The 19,341-nt window shown below is 41.9% G+C and overlaps 2 protein-coding genes across 2 annotated transcripts; both read left to right on the top strand.

Annotated features, from left to right (window-relative positions):
* Positions 1–8,184: 8,184 nt before the first annotated feature.
* Positions 8,185–9,120, top strand: LOC309327109 (olfactory receptor 10A7-like; the record flags this gene model as incomplete). Its single annotated transcript, XM_081836188.1, has 1 exon — positions 8,185–9,120. The coding sequence occupies one exon, from the start codon at positions 8,185–8,187 to the stop codon at positions 9,118–9,120; it is 936 nt and encodes a 311-aa protein (XP_081692314.1).
* A 5,260-nt stretch (positions 9,121–14,380) lies between these two features.
* Positions 14,381–15,340, top strand: LOC309328448 (olfactory receptor 10AG1-like; the record flags this gene model as incomplete). The annotated part of the gene is made up of 1 exon (XM_081838444.1): positions 14,381–15,340. One exon carries the CDS (start codon positions 14,381–14,383, stop codon positions 15,338–15,340), a length of 960 nt encoding a protein of 319 aa, XP_081694570.1.
* Between the last annotated feature and the right edge of the window lie 4,001 nt (positions 15,341–19,341).

Consider the following 19,341-nt stretch of genomic DNA (forward strand, 5'->3'; position numbering starts at 1 on the left):
GGGAAATGAGATTCCAAAAGATTTAAAGAAAGTATTCGTGTACACCACCATCACAGCAAGAGTTGTGATTGCACAGAACTGGAAAAGGGAATGTTTACCGACCAAAAAAGATTGGTTGGTCAAATTAATGGAGTACGCGGAGATGGGCAAGTTGACTGGGCAGATAAGAGATCAAACAAAACAAAAATTTAAAAAAGATTGGAACATATTCAAACAATATTTGAAAGATTATCATGGGGAAATTGAAATTTTGACTGGTTTAGAATAACTTCTGTAAGAAAAAATACTAAAATATAGTGGAGAAACAGGAAAACAAACTCATAGACGTGTTAAGAGAGGCATTCAAATAAGGAAAACTGAGGACCCAAGCAAGAAGGGGAGGGAAGTCAAGTATAAAAGGAATATGAATGAATCAAGCAATTAAGCACAAGTTTTTGTTTTTATTTTCTTTATTATTATTTAGAAATACATGTTTAGCCATAGGAAAACTGACATGTTATAATGTAATTCTATGAATGTAAATTAAAATAAACCAATAAAGATGATTTGCGCATGCGTATGTGTATATCTCAAGCCAGTGTTCTAGCAAAATAAAATAATTTAGGTTTAGCTAAGCCAGGACTTTATATAAACTTCACTGTAAAGATTTCAACAAGTTCTTCCTTTATTTTCTTGTTCATCCTAGATTAATCACTTTTTGAGAAGCATTTTGTTCAACAACAGTGCTGGAGACACTATACAGTTTGATGAAAATAGAGAATTAGTTGCTGGTTTTGATGTTATAAACTGGGTGACTTTCCCAAATAGCTCTTTTGTTAGAGTAAAAGTTGGACAACTGGAACCTCAAGCTCCTGCAGGCAAAGAACTAATCATGAATGATGACCAGATTGTCTGGCACAGGAACTTTGATCACGTAAGACACAGCTGCAAATGTTTAAAGTCTACTGAATAATTGCAGAAAGTTCAGTTTTGGCCAATTCAGGCGTCTTCTTGAGGCTTGATTTCTGCTGAGTGTCAGTTGTGAAACCATAGCTCCTTCACTTGTTTGTAAAAGAAGTAAAAGAACATGAGATGCGTTAACTCAATAATGTTGGCATTGGACTAATTAAAGCAGTGAGGTTCTTAATCACAATGAAACAAACACCTCCTTTGTTTTCTTGATGCTAATTACCATTTTGTTTATGGACAGGTACTGCCACTTTCTGTGTGCAATGACAACTGCTATCCTGGTTACAGAAGGAAAGAGAAGGAGGGAGAGAAATTTTGCTGCTATGATTGTGCTCCATGTCCAGAAGGGATGATTTCTGGCCAGAAGGGTAGGAGAAATAATGCACACTGGTTAAAAACAAAAATGGCCTAACCTAATATTCTGGTTGTTAGAGTGGTCTCAAGGCTATTATTAATTAGACAACTTGTCTTTGAGTGCAAGTTTTTTGTTCCACAAATTGCCAGTGTGCGTCTGGGGATGGAGTACAAATTGCAACCCTGGTGTGGGGTTGTTGGGACTTTAACCTTTTGCTTCCTGCTGCTTTCCTGATCTGGATCAGACTCTTATGCCTGAAATTTGCACTCAATGTGGATGCAGAACCAATAATAAGTGAAATCCACTAATTCACTGTGGAGACCGTAGCTGCATAATGGGATAATGTCGATAGCATCAAAATGAAAACTTAGACCCTTGTCCTGGACCAGCATCTAGAACATAAGGGTACATGAAACACCTGGGATCCTGAGAGTGATCTATTTCAGGATCTGGTGCCTTTAACACTAAATGTGAAAGTAACCCCAAATGTGTGTTATCAGCTGACTATACATTTTTTCACGCCTACCCTTTCCGCCATCTACATTCCCCTCCCCCATCTTGAATTTTATACTGGAAACTTGTCAATGCAGAAACCCTTCTTTCTCTCAGGGCTCTGTAAAGAGCCAGGCAGATCGTCTATGCTAAATAAATCAGAATGCTAATGAAAGATGCTTCAAATTATAACATTCATTTTTATAATGTATTTTTTCTGTAAATATTATTATTAAAAAAAACATTAACACAGCATTTTGAAGGCAGCAGCTCTGTCAAAGACATACAATTTACATTTACATCTAGTTTGTATTGGTTATACGTCATATAGCAGCTGCTCCTTCAGTTATTCATTTTGATGATGTTAAACAAAGTCTTGAAATATTTCTCTTCCTGTTTTCAGATGTAGATGTCTGTGAAAATTGTCCAGAAGATCAGCATCCAAATGTTGACCAAAATCAATGCATTCCCAAAGTTCTAAGCTACCTGTCTTATAAAGAAACATTGGGGATCATCTTAGCTATCTTGGCTGCTTCTTTGTCTTTGGTCACATCTTTAGTGCTTGGGACTTTTATTAAGCACAGGGACACTCCCATAGTCAAAGCCAACAACCGAACCCTCACCTACATCCTCCTTATCTCCCTCCTCCTTTGCTTCCTCTGCTCCTTGCTCTTCATTGGACAGCCTGGACACGTGACCTGCCTTCTCCGGCAAATGGCTTTTGGCATTATCTTTTCTGTGGCCCTTTCCTCAGTGTTGGCAAAGACCATCACTGTGGTTCTGGCATTCATGGCAACCAAACCAGGAGCCAGGATGAGGAAATGGGTAGGGAAAAGGCTGACGAACTCAGTTGTCTTTTCTGGCTCCTTTATTCAAGCTGGCATTTGTATGATTTGGTTAAGTACTTCTCCACCATTTCCAGATACAGACCTGCATTCACTGAGTGGGACAATCTTAGCGGAATGTAATGAGGGATCAGCTTCCATGTTTTACTGTGTCCTGGGCTATATGGGCTTCCTTGCAGTTGTCAGCCTCACTGTGGCTTTCCTAGCCAGGAAGTTACCTGACAGCTTCAATGAAGCCAAGTTCATCACTTTCAGCATGTTGGTTTTTTGCAGTGTTTGGTTATCCTTTGTTCCAACCTACCTGAGCACCAAAGGAAAATACATGGTGGCTGTGGAGATCTTCTCCATCTTATGCTCCAGTGCTGGTTTACTGGGTTGCATTTTTACCCCAAAATGCTACATCATTGTGCTGAAGCCAGAACTTAACAACAGAGAGCAGCTAATAAGAAGAAAATAATCAACGAATATGTATGCACCTCCCTTCTCCATTTGTTTATAGTTTGGAGAAACAATTTCCAAAGACTGCAGATCCTGTGGTTCATTGTGGAAAACCTTCATGGTCAAAGAAGTGATAAGAAGTACTGTAAGATAGGGTTGCCGTATTTCAAACAGTGAAAATTTGTTGAGCTTTTTGGCAATGTTTTTGAGCTTTTGGGGGGAAATCGCTTGCAAAATTGCTGGTTTTGAGCTATTTTTATGGAAAAACGGCAATGCCAACATGGGTTGCCATACACCTGAATTTTCCCAGACATTTTCCTGGTTTCCAACCACACACTGCTGTCGACTGCCGTATTTCAGATATGTTTGGGAAATTCCAAAAATATGGCAACCCTAAAGTAAGAAAATCCATCAAGAACAAACACTGCATGCATTTGAGAAAGTATATGAGCATGAAATGACTTGTGCTGTAGTCAGGGCCGCCCCGACACGTTTTGTTGTTCGAGGTAGAACAGCAAATGATACCCCCCACCCCCCACAAAGTCAGGATGCACAGTACCCAAAGCTGACCAAGGTTTTTTGACACCTCTGATAGAAACCCAGCAAGGACCTTTCCCTGCATGTGAAAACACAATAATTATCAGTTTAAGTACAGTGGAACCTTTACTCACGACTACAATCCGTTCTGTAGGCCCATCCAAAAGTCAAAACGGGTCACTGGGAGAGGCGCTGTTGTTATGTGCAGGTGCGGGCGACGATTGTCTACTTCTGCGCATGTGCGAACGGCGATTGCCGCTCCTGCACATGTGCGAAGAGCGGCAAACCCGCCAGTTACTTCCAGGTTTGCCGCAGATGTTGGGCGAAATGGATGCTAGCGGAGGCGCGGATGTAAGAAAAGGTTTGACTATATAACAATTTGTTTTTCATGGGTTTGTAGTCGGTTTCCTGCTATGGCCAGCTGCTTCAATTCAGCCTTTCTACATATCATTTTAGACACTGAACACTGTTTGTGAACTAGGCATCATATAGATTCACCTGACCACATAGCTGAAACTGCTTGCCAGTTTGGAGAGCTGCAGTCCTAGCTTTCCAACACCAGTGCCGCCATCCACGGGTTACTGGCGGTGTGGGAGGAGGCGGGAGAGCTGAGAGTGGCATTGTGGTGCTTCCCCACTGCTCCTAACTGACCACACAAGTGCATGTGCCTGCCACCACCACCCCCCATGATAACAGTGGGGTTTTTTTAGTATGCATGGCCAAATATTAGCAAAGTGGGAGTGGGCACACCTTGCCTTTCAACCCTACTCCTCAGGAAGTGTTTTGATGTGCTGAAGAGAGAACCAGACGCTTTCTATTGTGGTACCATTTGCACAAGTAAACAAACGAACTGCAGCACCCCTGAAGCCCTTTTACACAGCGAGCTCAGTCCTTCTGTGGTTAAATGGTACGGTATTGTTCCTCTTTTGCAGTGGGAGGGGGCAAGAGGGGGATTGGGCTGATTTTTATCTCTGTAATCACTAACCAAGAGTGTAAGATAGCAAAGATACAGAGTGTATTCAAGGAGCAAAGCAAACTTTATGCTCATTTGGGGGTCTTCCCCCCTTTTTTTAGTGTGCTGGGGGATTTGTGCAGTTGGAAAACCTGCTTTTTAAAAAACCCGGGTATAAAACATTTCCTGCACATGGAAAACTAGGTGTCTAGGTGGAAAAGCAGGCTAGAACACTAACCTCCAACCTCTAACTCACTCTGAGGATGGGGAAATGGTTAGTGTATGTAGGAGTGTTCAGTCATGTGAGCAATTAATTCATATGTAACTTTTCCTGGATTTCATGTGCTCTGGCATTCAAACTGTTAACAGAGAATGCAAAAGAGTTGACAACTCACCCCACTACTCCCCTGAAAACTAATTCCCTGAACTTTCTTAATTAACAAAAAAGATTCAGTGAGTGAATTTTCTCCACTGGGACCAAAACTGGTGCTGACTGGGAAATGTTGAGCTGGCTAACAATGCCCTTTGGAGATGTTAGAAAGCTGTCTTCTCCATGCTGATAAATTATGGTAAATATTACACTGAGGGCTTGGAAAACAGCTCTTGCTGGGATAGATGGTAACATTTCCCACTGTAACATTGGTCACAGAAGCATCGCATCGCATATGGAGTTGTGCTAAGGAGCAGTCCAGCTGAAAAGAAGGTAGAAGGCTTCCATTGCTATGGCATTCTGCTAGGGCAGTCTTCCATAATCTGGTCTCCTCCTCCAAATGTTGTTGGGCTCCAACTCCCATCAACCCCAGCCAGCATGGCCAAAGTTCAGGAATGATAGGAGTCAGAGTCCAGCCTAGGGGGCTTTTTTTAAAACAAGAACTGCACATATCTGCAGGTTCAGAAAGCCAGGGTAATGTAGTGGTTAGAGTGTTGGACTAGGACCTAAGAGAGCCATGTTCAAATCTCCATTCAGAGCTGATTCAGCTTTCCCCACTCTTTGTCTCCATGTTAGTTTGGTTTTCTTTGGAGGGGACCCCATATAGCAGGCAAGAAATCACATTCTATTTGGGTTTGAATTTTAAAATTTCATATTCACATCCTAAAGGCACAGAAACTCTGAATGCATGTACCATCAACACTATTATACTAGTTTCAACAATAAATCAAAACAGCTTAGTATTGCTATACAGTCATATCTCGTGTTGCTTTGTGCTCTTACGGACTTTCAGCTTACGAATGCAGCAAACCCGGAAGTGTTTACTTCCAGGTTTGTCGCCTGTGCACGCGCAGAAGCACTCGGTTGTGCTGCGCACATGCGCTGAAGAGGCGCTCTAGTTGCGGACTTTTTGGGATACGAACAGCACCCCGAAACTGCTTAAGTCCACAACTAGAGGTACCACTGTAGCTGCTAAGGGGCTTTATAGATTTAATATTCTCCTATGGAACCTCACAGGAACACAGGGTGGCGCTATGGATTAAACTACAGAGTCTAGGACTTGCCGATCAGAAGATCGGTGGTTCGAATCCCCACGACGGGGTGAGTTCCTGTTGCTCGGTCCCTGCTCCTGCCAACCTAGCAGTTTGAAAGCACGTCAAAGTGCAAGTAGATAAATAGGTACCGCTCTGGCGGGAAGGTAAACGGCGTTCCTGTGCACTGCTCTGGTTCGCCAGAAGCGGCTTAGTCATGCTGGCCACATGAACCAGAAGCTGTATGCTGGCTCCCTCGGCCAATAAAGCGAGATGAGCACCGCAACCCCAGAGTCGGTCACAACTGGACCTAATGGTCAGGGGTCCCTTTACCTTTACCTTATGGAACCTCACAGCAAGATATGTAGATGAGCGACATATTTATTCCAGTACATTATAAAAATGCTCCATTTCTCAATAAATTGATTGTCTGCCTGTAAGGCAGGACACGACTCTTGATTTCCCCAGCAAACTAAATTAACCTGTATACAGGAAGGAATCCAGCTCTACCTGGATAGAATTCATCAGGGGTTTTGAGTAAGAATGAGTAAGATTTTTATTTAGGAGAAAGATCATATTTGATTGGCAGAGAATACGTTTTACACGCAAAAGATCCTTGGCATCACCAAAGTAAGATGTTTTAGCACTGAAATGTCATATGGAACCAATTCCATTCCCATCCCAAGTCAAAAGCTGGCATTCCTGGGCAGCCAAGGTTCCATATTTATTTTCCTGCTGAGTTCTGAGGAAGTAGATCCAAAACTTCATACTGATTTATTATTTCTAAAGCTGGCCTTAATAGGAAATGTGTCCCTGTTGTTGCAGCATGTTCCAAATAGTCAGATACCTGGAGATTTCTTCAGGCTATTATCATCCTGTGATTGCAGATTATCAAAATTCCGGGGGCAAGGTGAACCTCAATACAAAGGGCAGTTTTTGTGCTAGTATAACAGGTTTCTCCCAATTCTTAACAACATGTATGCTTTGATTTCAGTTCCTTCAGTTCATGTGCAACTCTCTCTCTCTTTTTTCAATGTACATACAGCAATTGATAAAATACAGCAAAAAAAGACAAACTTGATGTGAACGTATCAAGGTTCTTTTTTAAAAATTGCATCAAGATTATTTCTGTGTGCTCTTTTACTGAACATTCGAGAAATATTTTTTTATGTTCTGTTTTCTTTTTGTGAGCTACTTTGTGCACTGTTCTGCTGATACACGCACATGTGCCCCTGCACATTTCTAAAGCCCTGTACAAAATATTATCTTGGTTTGGTCTTTGTTAGGGGTTTTATCAGTGCACACATGCAAAACAGTACAAAACGATTCTTGATACTGTCAAGCATGTAAGCGGGTCAAGATGGCTTTTTAAAAATATTATATCTGTTGGTAATGGGGGCAAGAGGAGAAAGGCGCAAATGAAATTACAGCAACTTATTCACCCACAGTGTTACTACTGTGATCTTAAATCGGAGGAGAAATTTGCAAGCACCGCAGTTAGGGGTTAGCTGTATCTCTCCCATATAATGTCCTAGTGGTCAGATCAGATTTTGAACTCCATCTTGGGATGCACCATGTTTCACCCAGGTGGGCATGCTCAAAATCATACATGCACATGTTAATCAATGAGGAATAATGTTGCATCAGTTGTTGGCCCTTAAGAGGCACTTCAGACACTTTATGGATGGCAATTTTCCTTCACAGTGCTAGATATACAGTGTGTGTGTCTCTTTCTTTCTTTCTTTCTTTCTTTCTTTCTTTCTTTCTTTCTCTCTCTCTCTCTCTCTCTCTGTGTGTGTGTGTGTGTGAGTGTGTTCATACTGCTTTATTTTTAAAAAAGCACAACTCAAATTAGTGCACAAATAATAATAAAATGCATCATATACAATGAAGCAATGACATGCTGACAAAAAGCACATTTGCAGAAAGTGCTGTTTAATTTAAGTCCCAAATCAAGGAAATATTAACAACCTGATTTAGAAAAGATGTATAAATTATGATCTGCATGATATTAGGTGGAGGCAGGAAGTTTTCATTACATTTAGTTTATTATTGAGACCAACATTTGGAGGAAATAAACATTCATCTTATCCTGTGGCTGCCAAATCAGTATCTATAGTTCCATGATTCATCCCTGTACCTCTGTTTCTCCACAGATGGATGTTGGACAGGCCAAGCACTGGGAGAACCAGAGCACAGTGAATGAGTTCATCTTGTTGGGATACCAAGAATATCCTGCTGTCCTCTTTATTGCCTTCCTGGCCATATACATGGCAATATTACTGGGCAACGGTCTTATTGTGATGGTTACAACACTGGACCCTGCCTTACGTACCCCCATGTACTTCTTCCTGCGCAGTCTCTCAGGACTGGAGATGTGCTACACCTCAGTCACCCTTCCTAAAATGATGGCCAATCTAATCTCAGGGAACCTCTCCATCTCTCTACTAGCCTGTGCCTCACAGATGTTTTTCCTGCTTTTTCTGGGTGGGACCGAGTGCTTCCTACTGGCAGCCATGGCCTATGACCGCTATCTTGCCATCTGCCTGCCTCTCCGCTACATGACCATCATGAGCCATAAGGTGCGGGTGGGGATGGTGGTCAGCTCCTTTGCCATCAGCCTCCCTGTGCAGATGTTGCAAATTGGGTTCATCTTCTCCTTGCCTTTTTGTGGGCCCAATGAGATTGACCACTTCTTCTGCGACATCCCACCGATACTCAGCCTGGCATGTGCTGACCTGTATGCCAGCGAGTTGACTGTGTATACCAATAACTTTCTCTTTGTTATAATCCCCTTTTTCCTCATTTTGGCCTCCTATATACACATCACCAGAACCATCCTGCGCTTGCCATCAGCAACAGGACGCCAAAAGGCCTTCTCCACTTGCTCATCCCACCTTACTGTGGTCATTCTCTTTTATGGCTCTGCAACGGTTGTGTACCTAAGGCCCAAGACATCCGACTCTGTGAAAGTGGACAAGTTGCTTTCCCTACTCTACACAGTCATCATTCCCCTCTGCAACCCGCTTATTTACACCCTGAGGAACAGGGAAGTGAAGGCAGCCATTAGGAAGCTATTAGGAAGGAAATAGGTTGGCACAGGCGTCCACTGAATCCACTATCAAAATCTCACCCATACTAATATTTGGCATTTCCTTACTTGTTCAAAGGATTTCATATGCATTAGTCTACAACAAGCCTACAAAGGAATTGAGTATTATTTCCCCCTTATAAAAGATTGGGTTGGAGGGGTAGAAGCTGAGAGAGAGACAAATGGTAAGTTCATAGATTGGGGTTGATACATCTGTTGATTTCAGTTCTCTCAGGTTCTCATTTTTCCTATCCTAAATTTCTGCAGCAATTTGCCCCCCACCCCATTTAAGGAATCCTTGTGAAAATTCATCAGCATTTTAGTATGAATTTATCCTGATAAACCCATTTTTTTCGTTTTGTTCATATTTTGAAAGTTCGCATTTTTGTAAGCAAGTTAATTTGAATAAATTACTACAGATTATGAGATTTAGATGAGGTAGTATTGTGAATATTCAGCAGAACAATTTTAGATATATATTCGAGGACAAATATTTATTTAATTTTTAAAAGGGTTTCTTTCATTTGGTTTTTTATATATATATTGGTTTTAAGAAATGAACAATGCAGGTGTGTAATAAGCCTTGACCTCGGTGAACTGAAAAGAGATTTGTAATTGCCTGTCTGGTCCTGAAATGGAGACTGAAATAAAGAAATCTATGATTTAAAAAATACGAATTTGTAATGTCTCCTTCCTTATTATTCAGTGTATTTTTTATTGTAAAAATGAAAAAATCGCCTTCAGAACTGTACAACTTGGGGGTGGGTTATTGGTCACTTTATTGCTTATAAGGGTTAACAGGTCTTTGGAAGACTGCTGGAAACCTAGAGAACACCCACACAGAAAAGAGAAAGCTAGGAACAATCACATATGTCAGTTGCACAATGCAACGCACACACAGGGCTGGCCCACCCATGAGGCAAGGTAAGGTGACTGCCTCAAGCAGCAGGATCTACAGGGGCAGCAGATCCGGCCTCCCGGGAATGCATTGCCTGCTGCTGCCACAGCAGCCACCATGGCAACAACAGCTGTGCTGTGCTCTTTGGAGAGTAGATCTGCCTCCTTCTCCACAGCCTCCTCCATGCTGGCTCTACAGTGGTCTATTAGTGAATAGGAGGTACTGTTGGTCCCTCCCCACCCTTAGGGAGGAAGCAGAAGGGGCTTTAGGGTATCCTGAGCTCTGCACCTGCCTGACATGGTTTAGAGTGGGCCCTGCTCTTAGTGGGGGGGGGAGCTGTGATTGTTGCCAAGCTTATGGATATTGATGATCCTGGAAACCAGGGATACCTACAGTAATTTGTGGCCCTCTGATGCTGCTGAACTCTATTTTCCATTAGCCTCAGGAAGCATGGCCAACAGGGGTGATGGTCATCTCAACCTAACATGGCTAAAGTCCAGAACCCCCCAAATTGGCTTGATTCAGTTTGGGTTGCAGTCAAATCTGGTACCTAGCCCTATCCAAAACCATCCCAGCAAACTGAACAAATGCACAATTAAATGGCAAAATAAGTATAAAATAATGCACGTTTGAGGCAGATCATTCAGCAATGGGTCTGAACTAGTGGTGACTTACCAAGAAAGAGGGCATGGTGGATTGAAACATGAATTCAGGGTTTCGTGACAGACAAGAATGGCAAATTGCTTGTGAGGGATTGTTAGGGAAAGCAATGAAATTGCTTGAGAATGAAATTGTCTCAAACAGCAGGTACAAGGCAGACAAAAGAAAGCACTCCTTCACACATTGCATAAAGTATCTATGGAACTCCCTACCACATGATCTTGAGGTGGCTATTAGCTTATCTGGCTTTAACAAGCAGTTATATCAGTTCATGGATGGTAATAGTTTAAGTGGCTATTGAATATATGGATATAACACTGTAACACTGTGATCTAAACCAGGCATAGATGAACTCGGCCCTCCATATGTTTTGGGACTACAACTCCCATTATCCCTAGCTAACAGAACCAGTGGTCAGGGATAATGGGAATTATAGCCTCAAAACATCTGGAGGGCCGACTTTGCCTATGCATGGTCCAAACCACTGAGCCTCCTGGGCTTGCCGATCAGAAGGTTGGCGGTTTGAATCCCCGCCATGGGGTGCGCTCCTGTTGCTCTGTCCCAGCTCCTGCCAACCTAGCAGTTCAAAAGCATGCCAGTGCAAGCAGATAAATAGGTACCACTGTGTGGGACTGGCAGAGATGACCGGCAGAATCCGTGATCAGAGGAGAGAGACAGTGGAAGAGGACTGGGAAAAATTCAAAATATATCTTAAGAACTGTTGTAAAATTTCAGACTGATAAAATGTCAAGGGATAAGAAACAGAGAATTACAGCTGTAAATGTTTAAGTTAAGAAAACCTGAGGGAAGTTAAATATAAAAATGGAATGAAGGATTGCTAAAAAATTGGAAACAAGGGTGCAGTGAAGGGGAGGTATGGGGAAGTCATGTGTTGTTTGTGTATGTTTTTTTTGTGTGTGTTTTTGTTTGTGAAAATTAATAAAAATTATTTATAAAAAAAAAATAGGTACCACTGTGGCGGGATGGTAAACGGTGTTTCCATAAACTCTTGTTTCCATCTCGGTGTTCCATTGCACCAGAAGCGGTTTAGTCCTGCTGGCCACATGACCCGGAAAGCTGTCTGCAGACAAACGCTGGCTCCCTCGACCTGAAAATGAGATGAGCGCCACAACCCTATAGTCGCCTTTACCTTATCTTTACCTAGTCACTGTGAACCAGCTGCTGGAGGGAGAAACCATTATTGCCTTCAAATCCTGCTAGACTGGGCTGGATGGAACTTAGGATTGATCCAGTGGGGCTCTTCTGATGTTCTTGATTTAAAATGTACTTCTATCTCTGCTGTTTACCCAAGGGAATGAGCATATAATTCCCACTGGAATCCTACCACTGCTACAGTTGATGCTGATCTTGGGTTGGCTTACAATGACCTTTGGTGGCAAAGTTAGTTAGCAGCCAACTGCTCTCTGACACTCCCCACATCAGCAATAGGCATTTGGGAGAACACTGCTTCCCATGCTAAAGCTAAAGGGTGTTAAGACTCCCCTACTCTGACCCCGGCAAGGGAAAGACAGCCGCCTGGCAAGAGCTGTGGAGAGCAGAAACGCAGCTGCAAAGAAGGTAACACTTAAGATAGCTTAAGAGTACCATAATTCTATAATAATTTCTCCATAATGATAAATTAGGGGAGGGACATCATTCAGCTCTAGAAATGTTCACTTGGGTATCTGACTTACCTATATTATCTCTGTCTGTTTGCTCTCTATCTTTCAGCCTTTTGTCACCAAAAAATTCAGCTACTTTTCATTGTTCTTACTTGTCCTATTTCTGTGGTTCCCAAACTCTCCCCCCCCACACACACACACCACTTGAAAATTGCTGAGGGTCTTGGTGGGCCATTTAATTTTTTTTTCTGCCCCTTATAGCATTTGTGATGCTTTGTGTGCTTTTTAATTTGTACTTTTGTTGTTCGTTTTATCTCTTTTCTTTGTAATCCAATAAACACAGTATTAGAATAAAATACAATGAAAAATCAATGTGAATTTTTAATGTGGGCGCACCACAGACTGCCTGACAGAAGCCTGCAGAGCAATGGAAATCCTCGTACCACAGAACTAGTACTTCCTTGTTCATGCAGGAGGAAAAAGCAGATTCATGAAGCCAGTGTAATATAAGGACTACAGTGTTGATTTGGTAGCAAAGGGACATGGGTTGAAATTCCCTTCTATCCATAAAGTTTCTTGGGTGACTTTGGACCAGTCCTTATTGCTCAAAGTAGGGTTTACCTCACAGGTTTGTTGTTGTACTAAAATGCAATCATCCTTAGTAGTGCTTTCAGGGCAAGACTTGGTTGGCAACGTTTATTTTATTTTATTAATTTACTTACTTGCTGTATTTATGTATTGCCTGTCTGTCAAGGCACCCAACAGAATGAGGGGGAGCCGCCTACCCCCCAACAAAGTAAGGTGGGATACATTTTGAAGTAATCAAAGGGCCTCCTCCACTGATCATAGAACTCAATATTTATTGGGGGAGGCAAGCTTTAAGGTACATAGTTCCCTCTGCAGACATTCTCATTTTATTTTTATTGTATTTTATTCTCACAACAAGCCTGGGCCATTAAGTCAGGAGCCTAAAATTCACAAAATTGCATCAACACATATTTCATGTGCATGAATTTTGAATGAAAGGTGAGATACAAAAATATTTGCTATTAATGGAAAGAAAGCAGGGAATTTTAGGCTACGGAGTCCATACAGCTAAACATGATTAAAAACAAACAAACCAGTCCGTCTTCTAAGACTACACTACAATACAGTTTTCAGAAGACGTTTGAAAGAACGCAGGGAAATCAGACATTCCCCCTTTTAACCTACATTCAGGAAACATGTAAATATATATATATATATCCAGGCTTGTGACTAATAATTTTATGAAGCTGACCATAGATTATAGTGCTGCTTTGAATTCTGTTACACAACATTTTTATTGTTGTGAGTTACCCTGGGCTCTCTTTGGGGAGGAAGGGTGAGCTAGAATTTGAAATCATTAATAAATAAGTGTCAAACATGCAGATGCAGAAGCCCTGTCCTCTTTTGCACCTGACCACCCTTCTCTGGATCACCTTGAACCCTAATCCGCAACAATTGCATGAGCTACTTTTAATCTTTCTTCAATCACATATATCCATCTTCTTTTTCTGTTTCACTCTTCCTCTCTGTTTTTGTTCTTCTCTCCCCCTTTTTTGTATTTCTTCTATTCCCCCTGCCACACACTCACAGTGCAATCGTACATGTCTACACAGGAGTAAGCTCCATTGGGTTCAATCACACCTACAGCGTCAGATTTAGGGTGATTTTGGCAGTTTCCCCACCACACACACACACACACACACACACACACACACAGGGCACAGAACTAAGAGGGCTCAAAATTGAGAAGATTCATAATTGAGAAGATCCATTTTGGGGCACCAGATTTTGGCCTTGCAAAGGGCACCATGTTGTGAAAGATGACCAAAGTCTGCCTCTGGTCGACTTTACCATTTACTCTTGGGTAAATGGATTGTTTTGCCCTTGGTTGTTGAATTATTTCTCCTCTCCTCAATAAATTGTCACTGCAAAGGACAGATGATCCTTAGTGGGAGGAGACAGGTACTTTTACCCTTTGTCACCCACCACTGTCCTCCTGATCCTGATCCAGAAACTGGACCTGAGACTCACAAATGCCTCACTTGCCTCTGCAGATGGATGCTGAGCAGGCCAGATGCTGGAAGAACCAAAGCACAGTGAAGGAATTCATCTTGCTGGGATACCAAGGACACCCTGTCCTCCTTTTTTCTGCCTTCCTGGCCATCTACCTGGCCATATTACTGGGCAATGGCCTTATTGTGGTGGTGACAACGCTGGACCCTGCTCTTCATACCCCCATGTACTTCTTCTTGCGCAGCCTCTCAGGGTTGGAGATCTGCTACACTTCAGTCACCCTTCCTAAAATGATGGCCAATCTTATCTTAGGGGACCTCTCTATCTCACTGATAGCCTGCGCTGCACAAATGTTCTTTATGCTCTTCCTGGGTGCCACAGAATGCCTCCTGCTAGTGGCCATGGCCTACGACCGCTATCTTGCCATTTGCCAGCCTCTCCATTACATGACCATCATGAGCCATAAGGTGCGGGTGGGGATGGTGATCAGTTCCTTTGCCATCAGCCTTGTGGTGCACTTGTTGCAAATTGGGTTTGTCTTCTCCTTGCCTTTTTGTGGGCCCAATGAGATTGACCACTTCTTCTGCGACATCCCACCCATATTTCGCCTGGCATGTGCCGACCTGTATGCCAACGAGTTGGCTGTGTATGCAGAGAACATCCTCATGGTGGTGCTCCCCTTTTCCCTCATAGTGGGCTCCTATGCCCACATCACCAGAACCATCCTGCGCATGCCATCAGGCACAGGACGCCAGAAGGCCTTCTCCACTTGCTCATCCCACCTGATTGTGGTCAGTCTCTTCTATGGCTCAGGGATGCTTGTGTACTTGCACCCACAGACAGAGGAATCCCTGAAAGTTGACAAGTTCCTCTCTCTTTTCTACACGGTCATCATTCCCCTTTGCAATCCTCTCATCTACACTCTCAGGAACAGGGAGGTGAAGGTTGCACTCATGAAACTGTTGTGTAGGAAAAGAGCTTTTGAGGTGGGCAGAGAGTAATCAACTTTCATCCATTTCTTAAACCTTTAAAATAACCCCTATCTCCCAAAACTCAAATTGCCTTTTAGGGGATCCTGTAAGTCTCCCTGGGTGTATCCAACTAAGTCCTACTACGAGTAGACTCATTGAGATCAGTAGACCCAAGTCATTTCCATTAATTTCATTGTGTCTCCTCTGAGAAGGACTAACAATTATTACAACCAAAAAGGGTGTTGTTCTTTATAAGAAAACCAGAACGTATAACTAAAGTTTCAGGGAACTCTTATTTACCTACATGCCTGGCTCCTTTTGTCTTCTGCTCTGCTCCCCTGAATAAATGATTTTTTGATTAAACTAATTTTGGATTTGCCCTAGGATGTTTAGAGGTTCCTCCCTACATCATGCTGATATAACTACCCTATATGGCTATAGCACATTTGGGGAGGGGGCTTTGGAAAAGGTAGAGGGCACTGGGCAACTCCCTTCCCAATATAAGTGTGTGAACCCAAATATCTAGCCTACTACATGTTTAGAAAACTGTTGTGGGGTCCCATATCAAAGGCGAAGAATAAGGGCTTGCTGAGAATGCTCACACACACTGTGGACGTATAAACCTGACAATTTCAGTTCCTCTCAGTTTCTTCTTTTTCCAATCAAGTTCTATTTCAACGTCAGTTGGCAATTTCTTTGTTTAGAAATTCCAGTGAAAATTCATACACATATTTCAGCTTATTTCTGATATATGTATTTTTGTAAGACGCTTTGTCTAATTCACACATATTTCAAGCAATTTCCTCTAATCTGCATTTTTGTGGATTATATGCACCGTATGTCAGAACATGCCTGGGGGGTACAAGCAGCCCCCAGGATGAGACAAACCTCTCCGGGCATCTTCCTAATGCAGCGCAGCCTGGGACGTCCATAAATCTTCAGCCCCGGCACACACCAGTGACCCATATCAGAAGACTATGTGCATGCTCACTCAGCAGAGTATAGCAGAAACGAAGTGGAGCTTTGGTGTGTGCATTCTAAGTATTTATTAAGCAATATATACAGGACAAAGCAATCATGGCAATTCTCTTCTTTCTTCTCCAAGTACAATAGAGCGGAAGAGATAAGACTGACTTCTGTTCTCACACTTTCCAAGCCTGGAAAGTAAACACAGACATGTGATGTAACCATCACATATCCAGCAACGGAGGAGTGAAGTGCTAACAATTATATGCACTATATTATATGCACTATATATGCACACATTCCCCTAAAATGCACTTTTTAATATTTTGTTGTATTGCAAATTTCAGAGAAGTGCGAATTTTGAAGGGTAGCAGTGCTGCAGTTCATGTATTGGTTCAGGAAGTGTGAACTGGGCACATTCAAATGAATTTCTCCCTGATCCCTACCTCCACCATACCTGGGACCAGTACAGGGCAGACGCAACCCTGCCTTATAACAATTCTGCCAGGAATCCTCTGGGGATATTCACATTTCCAATATCTTAACATCACGTTTGAGGCCTGGGTGGGACATCCACTCTCCATAACAACAGAGCCAGCCTGTGGACCATGGGACCAAACACCTAGGATTTTTACATCCCTACATGTTCTCAACACAAACTGTATTTCCAATGTTTAGCATGATTAGCACATTTGCTCCTATGGGACTCCCCACAGCCACCTTCCTCTTCCATTCTGCACATGAATGGCAACTCTATATATACCTTGGGAAAGTGTGGTTGCTAGGCAAGGACACAGGTAAAGGCTTCCTGCCCTGGTTCTTGCAAGAGAAACTAACCCAGTGCTTAGCACAGTGGCACCTCAGCCGCAAAGCAGGTAAATGTTCTTCCTTCCCTGTGCCAATTCAGTAGGGTTAGTTAGGGAACAGACCTCTAGGGAAAATAACCCAAATCAGGTTGGTAAGAATAATGGATGTGGAAATAGAAACTGTAGCCTAGGATAGTAGATGGTGGACCTGAATTTTAGTTGAGTTACATGTTGAAATGCGGAGGAGAGCTTTGCAGGAAAGGTGAAGCAGCCACAGCACTGACGAATGATTACCTGAAACAATTTATGTTGCTCATTGACATATGATCACTTTTGAATGTATTCAGCTCTTCAGGATCCGAATTCTCCTTGCATTGTGAGGAGGTAAGGTGAAATGATTACTTCTAGGGAGTTTGGGAATTTAGGACACTTTCACTGTTTTGTGGGTGGGATTCAAGGCATTCTGGCAACTTCAGCCTGTCACTCAATTTCATCAGTTAAAACTTTGCCAGCAAGATCAGTTAATTTTGAGTGAAGAAAAGCTGCCTGTTATCTTTACGAACCTACTGTCAATTACTTTCACTGGGTGAACCAACTCTGTATGTTATCAGAGAAGTCCTGTCTTGTGGCATCTAACCTAGGGATGGTGTCCATATCTTGCTGGACACCAGTTCTCAACATTTCTGACCATTGGCCATGCTGGCTGGAGCTGATGTGATGCCCAACAAAATCTGAAGGGCCACAGGAAGGGATGTGGGTGCCGGAGGTGGGAGACAGAATTCAATTCAGTTTGTATTTATGGGCAAACCTACATGATTCTCACTTTCTCAAACAATACATGAGCCAAAACAGTTATCCTTCAAAATTCACACTTTTCCAAATTTTGCAAGGTGGTCCTCTACCAAAGTAATACGTACAAAAATCTATATGCTGGGGTAAAGTGTACATAATAATCCATATATTAGTGAAACCAGCATACAAAATTGTATTCCATTACACCTAATAGCTTTGAAGAAGTGTATATCAGGCAAAATTGAATACAAAATGTGCATGTTTGGTGAAAATTCCCCTTAAAATGCTGATGAGTTTTCATGAGATAGATAGGTGATAGATGATAGATAGATGATAGATAGATAGATGATAGATAGATAGATAGATGATAGATAGATAGATAGATAGATGATAGATTAGATGGATGATAGTTAGATAGATAGATAGATAGATAGATAGATAGATAGATAGATAGACAGATAGATAGATGATAGATAGATGATAGATAGATAGATGATAGATGATAGATAGATAGATGATAGATAGATAGATAGATAGATAATAGATAGATAGATAGATAGATAGATAGATGATAGATAGATAGATAGATAGATAGATAGATAGATATAGATAGATATAGATGATAGATAGATAGATAGATAGATAGATAAGAACTGAACTTAAGATTGGGAAAATGAAACTGTGAGAAAAGAATTTGACAGTTTTACCCATCTCTAGCCACAGGGTTCCCATTCCTGATTTCAATAAAGAAAAAATAGGATAGTTTTTTAAAGGGCTGGTTGTGTTGCATTGCCAGCTGAAACATTTGGTATGAGCATCACTCACCCCCTTTCTTGTTAGAATTATAGTCACCCCATCTTAGGATTCTTCTCACAATCCATCACCAGTCATCCCAAATTAAGAAGACCTAGAGCTAGATCCAGGTCACTGAATCTAGAGGTCATCTTTGCCAGTGAGAAATGCAACTGTCCTGTGAATCATTCATTCTTATGGGAGAAAACCAAGTGCATTGGAATGGGAGGAATTGAGATCAGTTGAAGTAATTAATCATGTGAGAGTGGTTTCTTTCCATCCCATCCCTGACATAATTATTTCATTTAAACTGAGCTGTCAGCAAAGAAGGGCACAGGTATGAGCAGATGTGAGTGTGACTTTCTTCTTCTTCTTTCTAAAATACAAGCACTTGCTACTGGAAAACATCCTGAAGCCAGAAGTTTCACCCGGTCATTAAATTGCGGACACTGGAGTTTATGGAAGGTTGAACCTCCTATATTCTTACCACCTCAAAAATGAAAGACAGTTGGGCAGAGTGAGGTTTCAGTACTTGGCCATGGTCTTCCTGTAACATCAAAAATATTAAGATCCTACTGCTCTATTAATTCAGTAAGTGGTAGCAGCTATAAGTTGTTGGTATCTTTTAGGATAGGGTAAGGCTCAGGCAATCCTAAAGTCATTTTATATTGGATT

This window comes from Podarcis erhardii (assembly GCF_964252035.2).
Source record: "Podarcis erhardii genome assembly, chromosome: 13".
Lineage (NCBI taxonomy): Eukaryota > Metazoa > Chordata > Lepidosauria > Squamata > Lacertidae > Podarcis > Podarcis erhardii.